At 43.6% G+C, this 10723-nt stretch overlaps 1 protein-coding gene across 2 annotated transcripts in view; it reads right to left on the minus strand.

The window, feature by feature from the left end:
* LOC109301352 (carnosine N-methyltransferase 2-like) overlaps positions 1-9695 on the minus strand; it is a 36014-nt gene extending 26319 nt beyond the window's left edge. Inside the window, exons 1-2 of one of the 2 annotated variants that reach the window (XM_019522472.1) lie at positions 9429-9695; positions 6941-7002 (exon numbers count right to left, since the gene is read on the minus strand). In XM_019522472.1, coding sequence (XP_019378017.1) covers positions 6941-7002; positions 9429-9454 — 88 coding nt within the window. In that variant the 5' untranslated portion in view covers positions 9455-9695. The remainder of the gene's footprint in view (positions 1-6940; positions 7003-9428) is intronic. The other variant, XM_019522473.1, reaches the window with a different exon arrangement.
* Between the last annotated feature and the right edge of the window lie 1028 nt (positions 9696-10723).

Genomic DNA, 10723 nt, shown 5'->3' on the forward strand with positions numbered 1-10723 from the left:
GGGGGGGGGGTCCCCAGCACGCTTGCTGGAAAACCCGGAAGTGGATCAGAAGCACTTCTGGTCTGCTTCTGGGTCTGCAATGGAGTGCGTGGGGGTCCCCCAACCCTGCCCCTCAGCTCGGAGACTTGTGCCTCCTGTGTCAGGGGGGCGCCTGGGATCCCCCCACAGCCAATTGCCGAGCCAAGGCGGCATGGGGGGGTGGTCCCCTGTGCACTCAGCAACAGACCCAGAAGTGGAAGCAGAAGTACTTCCAGTCCACTTCTGGGTCCACCGCTGAGCATGCAGCTGCCCCCCATCCCCCCGGCACTCCTGTGGGATGCTCTATTTGCGTTCACAAACCACACCTGGTACCTCAAGGTGTGTAAAAAAAAACATTTAAAGCTGTGTCTATGGCCAAATCACTGATTCCCCAAATCAGCATCAAATCTTCAGATTTGGAATTCTGCCAAATTGAATCGGGACAGTGATCCGAATCAACGAATCAAATCACTGTCCCCAATTCAGGCCGAATCTGAATCCCATTTCATGCACCCTTAATAACAGGGCCATTGCCAGCGTGAAGCTGAGCTGCCTGAGGTGTCTGAAAAGAGAAGACGTGACAGGTGCACCCTCATCAGAACACCCAATGGGCACCAAAGTCTTACTATAGCTTGGGACACTGACCAACTTGGTCTCAAGAATGCTTTTTGACTAAGTCCCATCCTCTCAGGAATAATACGAACATCACTTTGACATCACTTTAAGTTTCATCAAGCAAGCCATGGTAGAATAATGCAGTGACTTCTCTGAGGAAACATAACACACTTAAATCCAAAAGTAATTTGAAAAAAGAATTAGATTTATCCAACACCTTGATTATTTGGATATTGCTTAAGTCTCCCAAGACCTTTGGATTATGGAAGTTTACTTATATTTTGGGAATAGACTGTGCCTTTGTTCTTCATGACCAGCCAGGGAACTAAGTTGGTCCTTCTCAAATCTTGAGTCCAGATGTAGTTCGGAGCTGGTGCAAATGAGCAGGCATGAAGGTAATGAAACATGCTCTCACAAAGGCCAGGGAAGCTGCATATTCCATCACTCTTCCCTGTCCAAGTTGCTGCAGAGGGGGCCATTCCTGCCAGAAGAGCCATTGCATCCGTATTTGACATCTCCAGTCATGAAGCCATATATTGACAGTCTGTCCCAGCAGCCAGGAAATGTTTCACTACCATCTAAACAAATACAGAATGACAGCTGAGTATGCTTTTGAGCATTTGCAGGAGCACTGGAGATGTCCCATGACTAGTTTAACCTCAGCAAGCCAAACAATCCCATTGTTGCTGCTACATGCTGTACAATATTTAAAAGATGTGCCAGTGAGGTGGACAGACTGTCTGTGGACTCTGAGCAGCTCATCACAAGGATAATAACTAGAACCTGCTATGATGATTTGCAACTGAAAGATACTCTAAGGGTGAGTCCTAATGACTGCACACGTGAAGGGGCATGCATTTCCCATGGAACAAAAAGCAGCAGCACAAGTATGTCCCTGGGCCCACCCCTACACATGTGCTCAGGCACGAGGCAAAGTGACCCAAGTGAGGTGGGGTGGGGCTCGGGCCATCACCTGTGCTAGCCCCCAACCACCTTACCTGGGGTCCTGTGGACCTCCCAAGGCAACAGCAGTGCTGAGTTGGCCACTCAGAGCTAGGTTGGCAGCCAGAGCATGGCTCTGGCTGGCCAGGCTCCCTTTCTGGTGGCACAGGCTGTGGCTGCATGCACCACTTTTTTCAGCGGTAGGGTTTTTTTGTCACTGGGATCTCCTGGTGTCAAAAAAACTTGCCATGCTGCAAATCAGCAGTTCAGTGAACAGGTGCACATGCATTGCATGTAGTTTGTGGGACCTCAAACTGCTTTGAGGCATTGCAAACCACATGTGTGTGCTCATTGGGATGCACCCTAAAAAAAATATCACAGCTGTGTAATAAATCATACCAACATTTATTTTAATTTATTTTAAAATGTTGCTAGGGGCTTTTTATCATATGCCTATGCATGTAAGTGACTGTGCTTTTTTAAGCTAGCAGAGTGAAATGTATAACACAATAAGAAGCATTTTATCTGACATAACAACAGTGGCCCTGTGTTTCAATTAGGGTGGGCAGCATAGAGGACAGTCCAGTTGTCCTCTGTCCTCTGTTGATATGAAACTGGATGCCTTTACGTCCCCTATTTCGCTCTTCAAGAGAAAAATAGAGGACATAAAGGTGTCGGGTTTCGTATCAATAGAGGACAGAGTAGCAGAAAACCGGAATGTCCTCTCTGATGGCCACCCTAGTTTTAATGACCACATCATGCACCACCTCCAAATGAAAAAACTGACAAGAGAGGCCAAACTGACACTCTGGCTGGTGAAAATTAAGCCTTCACTGTCAGAGCTACCAAATCATGAAGGAAGTGCAGGGTACTTATCAAAGGCTCATCTACATGAATTTGTATTTTCTTTCTCTTCCACTGGTTTCAAGTGCTATGTGTGAGAGTGGCCATACCATCTAAGCCTGGGATGTTAATGCAATGTTATTGTTCTCAGAGATGGTGTTTTCCATGAGGTCAGGTGAAATGGAGGGTGCGGTACACTGGACCTGGTGGGTCACTATTTTCTGAAGTCCTTCTGTCTGCTGCTTCAGTATTTTTATAACGTTCTCTTGCTGGGCCATCCTTCTCTTTCACGGTTCTCTCCACTCCTTCTCATTCTATTGCTTCCTGGCTGATCCTGTACAGTTTAATAGCCCCATTAACAGATCCTATCTGAAATGTTTCTTTTGCTTCTTCATCAGAGGTTGCTATTGAGAGAAGGGCTCTCAAAGACACTCCTGAGGACTCACTCATCAGCTGAGGACACTGATTAAAAAAGGAGATGGAGAGCTAGTTGTATCTGAAGTGAAGGATATATACCTATAAACACTTCCCCAAACTTTTTGCTATGAAGTTATAATGGGCAAAGTTGCTGGGACCAGACAACTGGCTTATGAGTGGGGAAATAACATTGTGATGTTGTGAGAAGAGGGAAAATACAGGCCAGAAAGCTTCTGAAAGGCAAAGCAAAATAGCTAGCCAGCCTAAGAGGAAAAGAGCCAGCAGCCTAATGATTCATCAATTAAGCAATTTGCTGCTCCTTCACTGGTGCTCGGTCCCTCCCAGTGCAGGACTTCATGCGAGCTGTGTTGTCTGGCTGGGCTTGCCTCCTCCCCACCCGGTCAAAGGGCCCCAGGAGCTGAGAGTGGTGCCCAGCAGCAGCTGTGTGGGAGCTGCTGCACATTGATTAATCATTTAAAGAATATAATTACAGGAGGTTAAACAAACATTTTTTTTTAAATGATATGTACATCCCTACTCCTCACAGTCCCAGTCTTAAAAGCAACAGTGTCCCTGGAAGTGCTTACAGAATGGCATGGAAGTGCGTCCATGGTGGAAGAAACAAAGTAGTTTCAGCCAAAGTCCTCAAGGGAAGAATAAGTGTGGTGCTAGAAGTTAACTTAAATAGGCATTAAGGGCCCTTAAATTAGGAGTGTCCCCACATTAGGGCAGGGAAATATGTGCTAAAGGCCTTCTGAGCAGTTCAGAGATAATCCTGCTCCACTGAGGTTTCTCTCTAACTGGTTTTAGGCAGCTCATTTTGCAGTCACATGCGACTGCTCCACAGACCCAAAACCAGTTTGGAGGGGTTTTCCAGTATCAGGAGAAACTGCTCCCAGCTGCTCTATCTGCAAAACAGGCAATGTGGTTGGCCAGTGTGGGGCAGGGAGGCAGGTGGCATGGCAGGCCCAATTTAGATGGGGAGGGGGACAGGCAGTGCCCAGTGTGTGTGTGTGTGTTTTGGGGTGGGGGCAAATACTTGTGGCCAGACTATGTTTGCATTTCAAGGAGAAAAACTAACCCATTACCTCTGTCCATGGAAGCCTGCCCAAGAGAACTGCACATGCAGTGAAACATCAGTTTGGGGGCAGACTCGTACACCGGCCCTGTTTTCTACCTAGAAAGTTTGCTTCACCAATGAAAGGGAAAGGGCGCAGATGCCCATACAGTTACTGGCAGCACCAGAACTTGCCCTTTGTATTCTGTGTGCCCAGGGGGGGTTATCATTTTCAAATGGGAGCTGGGGGGTGGAGGGGAAGCAGGAATAGATGAGTGGAGGGCAAGCACGCGTTGAGAGGGAAAGCAACATCACAACACTCACTACATCTGTCTTCACCTTTCTCACTGGCTCTGGTTCTGGCTGTTCTCCATTTTGAAGAGTCTGTCTCTGGATGGAAGGAGGTGATTACCTCTCTCCTCCTCATTCAAAGAAGCTGTGTCCTCTTTCCTGCTGTGGGGCTTTTTTAGATGTTCCCTCCTCAGGACCCCAGGAAGTGTCTTCTGTCATTGGGTGGAGGTTAGGTCCTCAGACAAGTATGCAGTAAGGCTCTTTATAGAAGGGCCAAGTGACTGGCATGAGCCCAACATTTTCATTCTGCAAGATCTTCCTGTGGTATGTCCGGGCCTTGGCTCAACACTGCTTTTCATCACTGTCCTCTTCTATGTCCTTGTAAACATATGTCCCTGCATTTATTGACGAGCTGTGTTTACACGGCCTCTCTCCCAAAATGCCGAGGGCATCCACCACTTCTTTCTTCTCCAGGTTGGAGCATGGGATTTCAAAGCCCATTTCTCTGCAACGCTTGGTCACAGGGAAAGAGGCTTTTCCGAAACAAAGGGACATTTCAAAGGGGCCTCTTGTTTGTTCTGGAAATCTTGGTGAGAGCAGTCAGCACATGGTATTGTGGGATTGCTACTGAGGAACTGCTATTGCTGAGAGGAGCAAAGCTTTGTGTCAGTGACTATGTATGTTGGCTAAGAGCTCAGGGTGGTGGTGTTATTCAGGCAATACAGACCCGATGTCTTGTCAACTTTCAAGCACTTTGTGTGTGCATGCAAATTTTTGTCAGTGGATTTCAATTTCCATTGACAAAACTTCCTAGTGTAGAGCGATGGCTTAATCTGTCAGTGTCTCACTGCCCCACCTGCAGAATGGAGCTAATCTATCTGCAACCCTTGCACAGCCAGGAGAATACATTCATTAATGTAGACAGGGCATGTGACTGCTGCAATAGGGTGACTGCCTCTTTTTTTCTTTTTATTGAAACTCCCTCCTCCATGGCAAGGCCATGCTAGTAGCTGCAATTTGACACTTGCTGCTTCACAAGACAGTCACAGATGTTCTTAAAGTCAAAAGACATGCCAAGCCTTTTTTCAGGAAGGCAGGAGCTATTAAGTCCCTGTAGGTAGTAAAAACAACCATAAACAATGCAGGGACTATGCAATGCAGTTGACTGGTCCAGGCCAAGCCAAGTGGGCTTGTAGTTCTTCCACAGTGCAAAGTCGGAGCTAAGCTGGGTTTTGCAGGTGTGTTGGTGGTGGGGACAAAGGGAGAGGGAGACAGCAGAAACCCAGATGTACAGAACTGAGTCTGCCAGTTTTGTTAGATGTATAGTGTCAGTTTAGCTGTAGTTTTCCAATTATTATTCAAAGGCAAGTGGGTTTCCAGCAGAGAGACCATCAATAGGGGAGGACAAGAAATAATAGGCACAAACTGACTGAAGATCACTTCAGGCTAGACATAAGGAAAAACGTCTTTACAAGCTGAGTGCCGAGGGTTTGGAACACGCTACCCCCAGAGGTGGTACAGTCATCCACCCTGGTGATCTTTAAAAAATGTCTTGATACCCATCTTGATGGAGTCATCTTATCCCAGAAGTCTTTCCTGCCTAAGTGCAGGGGGGCTAGACCCGGTGATCTGTAAAGTCCCTTCCAGCCCCTAACAACTATAAAACTATTTGGCCACAGCTCACTGGAGCTGCCAAGCTTTGGGATTTTTATGCAAGGAAATGCCTTGTTGATGGATTTTTTCCTTGGCTTTAGGGAAACAAGAGCTTGTGTATATCTTTTTATTCCTAAACAAACAAAATTATACTATAGAATATACCTGCATCCTATAAGTGATTTTTCATCCTGATTGAAACAGCACCATAAGGCCTTCAGCATTGGCTTACTTAGACCAAAAGGCAACAGTAAGACTAAAATCTATGGCACCACACACACAGAGCCTGCTTACCTTCAATAACATCATCATAGTGAGCAATAAGGCAGAAAAAGTCAATATTCCTCCCATTAATTTATTTCTATCATCTCTTCATTGGCAACACACAGAGCTTCAAAAATTATTATTGAACGTCAACTGAGAGAGACTTCCAATGGAAGCTGCTGGAAGCAGAAAATGACTCTATATTTCATTGGTGATAAAATAAGGGGACTTCCTATTGATTATGTATTGCCTCTTGAAGATGATGAAGAACAGAGTTTCTTTGTCCGTCTCACTGTCAGAAATGCATCTCAGAGTGTAGGATGTTATACATGATAGTGGCACCGTGTGGATACTATTCAGAAGGAAATAACCATCTTTCTCCTAGAATGAATAGGCAAGCATGGAAGAATAATTCAACAGAATATCACCCTCCCCCCTTTGTCTTATTTGGACTGGTGTGAGGTCTGAACTTAGTGAGCTGTGGCTATTAGGAAACCTTTGTGTCATAGTTATGGAAGACATACACTGAGATCTTCTGTGTCACCGGTCCAGTTATCCATGTCCTTTAAAGCGTCTAGAGCTGCTAATTCCCTACTCTGGTAGGCACCCCAGTGCATCTATCAGAGTCTCAAGCCATTCCAATACTTTGAAATATGCCCAAGAGCAAATTTAGGATCACTTGAGTTGCTGTCAAACTTACATGCATGTAAACAGTAACCAGTTTAGCCTATTTCCTAACCATCTCAACATCTGTTTCCAAATGGATTAAGACGTGTTTTTAATTAGTAAAAGACCACATGGTTTTTGTTTTAATGTAACCTTTCTTTACTTCAGAAATACCTGAATTGTTGCATGGAGCTGTCAGAATCTCTGCTTCAAAGTTCATTCTGTGGAACCTATTCCTGTATGGAAAATACAACCTTTCAATTATTTGTAGAACCTACATTGATACTGAAAATGCCTAGAAACTGCAGAAAAAATTCCAAGATAATCTTCCTTCCTTTATCGTCAATAGTAACTGTGCTTTAATACCAGGATAAAAATAATCAACTTCATTTGTCAGCTGATTCCCTATGAAGGCCAAAATGCATTTAATACCAACATCGAGATTTACACAATAGGCCCAGGCACGTGAGTCTTCTAAAGAAATGGAGAGCCAATATCAGTGCAGGGTGCTAGCTCACCTGATCTGACATGTGCCGCATGCTCTTTAATCATGACCAGAAGTAACAATGATGTCACAGAATTCAACATACATTTTACCATTGACTTCAGAACAAGGTTCCTAGGTTTGAAGCAATACAAGTACAGATTGTTATAAACAATTCAAATTCCAGGACTGATTTTCCTTTGGTTTTAGCTTTTTACTTTATTATGGATGGGTATGGATGAGTCACATGTGAATCTCTCTGGCTCACTTTTCTCACTTATAAAGCGAAGGTGAGATTTAAATGATTGTATAAATAGGAGAGGATATGTGAAGTGCAGCAAAGGAGACGTGACAAGCAAAGTAAATTTGGAGTCATGGCCAAGGGGAACGACAATGGAATTGAGGATATGGACATAACAAGAACTTACTGTGAGAAAAAAGGGTGTGAGACCCTGTCACGCACTCATTGCTCTATGTAGGTGCCTGCCATGCAGTCTCTTTTGCCCACAGCACATAAGGTAAACTAGAAACTTAACCTTCAACAGAAGATGGCTACAGCACTGCAGTTTAACTTTCACTTACCATGGAGTAACTGGGTGCACATGGGCAATTATTGTGAAGCAACTGTTCTATGGCAAGGTTTTTACCCACTTTTATGGTGCTATAAATTGTTTATACATCCATACCTTGAGCTGCACTGGGAGAGGAAAGGAAAGAGAGAGAGATAGTAAGAGAGGGATGAAATGGATGCCCTTTACAGCACTGTTTCAGCACTGCCAAGGATAAGACTCAGGTAGGTTTTATTATACTGACTCCTGCTCCCAAGCTATTAGAACGTGCTTCAGGAAATAAAGATTGCAAAAAGGAGAATTCACCCATAACTTCCCATTGGAGACACTAGCAGGAACACTAAACAATAAAAAATATATTTGGGAGGAATTCAAGAGCAAGGTTCTGCTTTCTAGAAGTAACTGTGTACATATTGTCATTAGCAAAGAGGGAGCTGAGACGTGACAAAATGCTCAAATTGCACACAGTTTAGGTTGATGAAGGCTTGGAAAGTGTAGGGTACTCCAGAGCACCCATAGATCGAGGGTGCTGCAAAGTATTGCAAGAGGTTTTAGTTAAAATCACAAGTGAATAGCTTCTTACTCTCAAGGTGTAGATACTAATTGCAAGTTCACCAAACAAACCTGAAATCCATATCATCAGCTCCAGTGTGGTCACAGGCTAACTCTCCATTTACTTCCTCACCTAGTCTATTGTCTTTTACTTGCTCAGTTTGATAAAATGAGCAAGGTCATTTTCAGAATAAATCTTCCACTTAACTTCTGTGAAGCAAGATAGGTTCCCCAGCATAAGGAGGAGAAAGTTAAGTTCAGGTCAGCAGGGAGGCTGCCAAATATATATACAGTGCTTCATTTCTGACCGGTCAAACGTTTCCAGCTATCTTAAGACAACTTGCCAAGTGTCTTGAGTCAAGCGTAGTGTACAGTGCATGAACCTACCAGTATAAAAGTCACCAAGTTAGACTTTCCAACCAAAGCTTCCACAAACCTGTGTCTTTAACCACATGGTATGATTTCTAAGATTAATAATGGCTACAGGGAAGAAGTTGCATAGATTTAAAAGAAAAAAAAAAGGCTTATTTACCTATATCAGTAAATGGGCATTTTCTTAAAAACCAGCCTAATATAAAATATGATCTGAAAACTGACTGCATAACATTGTACCCTTTATTTAATAGTTTTGCTCTCCATGGGTCAGAGCAGGGGTAAAATGCACTGGCCAGTATGTTGAGCATGTTACAGTGTCCTGCTGCCCCAGCTGATCCTCTGGGAGCATAATTGTCATACTGTCTCAAACAGACCAATATCCAATGCTTCTGAGGACAGGACAAAGAGCTGTAGTGTCTACTTCCTCATAGACTAACTTTGGTTAAGGATGAGGTTTAGTATCTCTTGGTGATTAACATTTCTATTCTTATAGCCACAATGCCTCCTGGATAAACTGAGGCATGGGAAGGGAACATGACACCTTTGGTCACATTATGAGTCAGTGGTAGAGAACAAATGAGGCAGCCATTATGTCTTGCTCCTTTTTATGACATAATGCTGTTATCTATCATTTTAATTTTTTGCACTACACTTTTGCAATGTTGTATTAAAGGTTTCTTACCTTTTCATCTCAGGCACTGACTCCATACTTTGGTCTTGTCCACGTCCTTGCTTTTCTGGACTTGGTTCTTTGTTTCTTCTTTCTTCTAGTTTTATAAAAGTTTCAGCTGGCGTCTGCCCCTAGATTACAGTATATATTTGGCGCTGCCTTCTAAGCTCTGGTGGTACTACTGAGTATTCCTCTCATCCAAGCTCAAGCTGAAAAATGACAACCTGCTCTGGTTCAGCATAACTAAAGGTTAGCGACAGATTTGACTCTTAAGTTAGCGTTTCCACCTGTTCTTTTACTGTGTCAGCCTTGTAAGCTACCAGAGAGTTTTCAGTGACCTCTAGTGTTTGGTACAGATTTTACTGGCACCTGTCATCACAGCTGAAATCTGATCCACAAAGACAAATATAGCATGTTAAGTCATGTAATTTACTGTGCAGAATGTCTAGAAAGCTGGCTCTTATCAGCAGAGAGGGGGGAAAACTATGTTGGATATGACCTGTACTTTTCCCAAGAAAGAAAGAGATGAATTAAGATCTCAAATCAGTGACAAGACAGGGCTTGGAGTTAAAAATTGACCGTATGTGTTAATGGATAGGGTGCTCAAATCAGACTCGGGAGACGTGGATTCTATTCCTGTCTTGGTTATTAACTCACTCTGTGACCTTGGGCCATGTCTCTGTTTCTTTTTTTCCAGTCAGCCTAAGTCTACTCTATAGACTTAGATTTTTAAATTATTTGGGGCAGGAACTCTCTTACTATTTGTCTGAATAATACCTAGTACTACTGAGGTGCTACTATAAATGCAATATTTCAAGTCAAGTTAATTTACAACAATAATCTGTTGCTCCTCTTAACTGGTGAGAAAAGGTACATTTGTGATGAAATGTAATGTCAGCAGATCTAGGTTCTGTTCCTGGTTCTGCCCCAGATTTACTTAGAGAACTCAGAAAAGTCCCTTAAGCTCTTGTGCCTTGGTGTCCTCCCCTGTAAAACAGGAAACATTAGAGAGAGTATTTGTCTGTGGTGCTGTGTTGTTGTGAGCATCATTAATATTCCTAAGATGCATTGTGCTTCCTGTTAGACTCTTAGTGTTGTGTTAGGCTAGGGACAGACGTTACACACAAACTGGTTCAAGTGATCAAAAACTGGTTTAAACCTGCAACAGAACAGATGCTCAGTGCACATAAACCAATTTGAAAATGGCTGAAACTGGTTTAAGATAAATCTGGTTGAATGTAATATCAGACTTAACTGATTTGGGTCAAGCTGGTTCATGCAATGTCTGTCCCAGACCCCTTACATTC

The sequence above is a fragment of the Gavialis gangeticus genome, unplaced genomic scaffold (genome assembly GCF_001723915.1).
Source record: "Gavialis gangeticus isolate Ggan-Ray unplaced genomic scaffold, GavGan_comp1, whole genome shotgun sequence".
NCBI lineage: Eukaryota > Metazoa > Chordata > Crocodylia > Gavialidae > Gavialis > Gavialis gangeticus.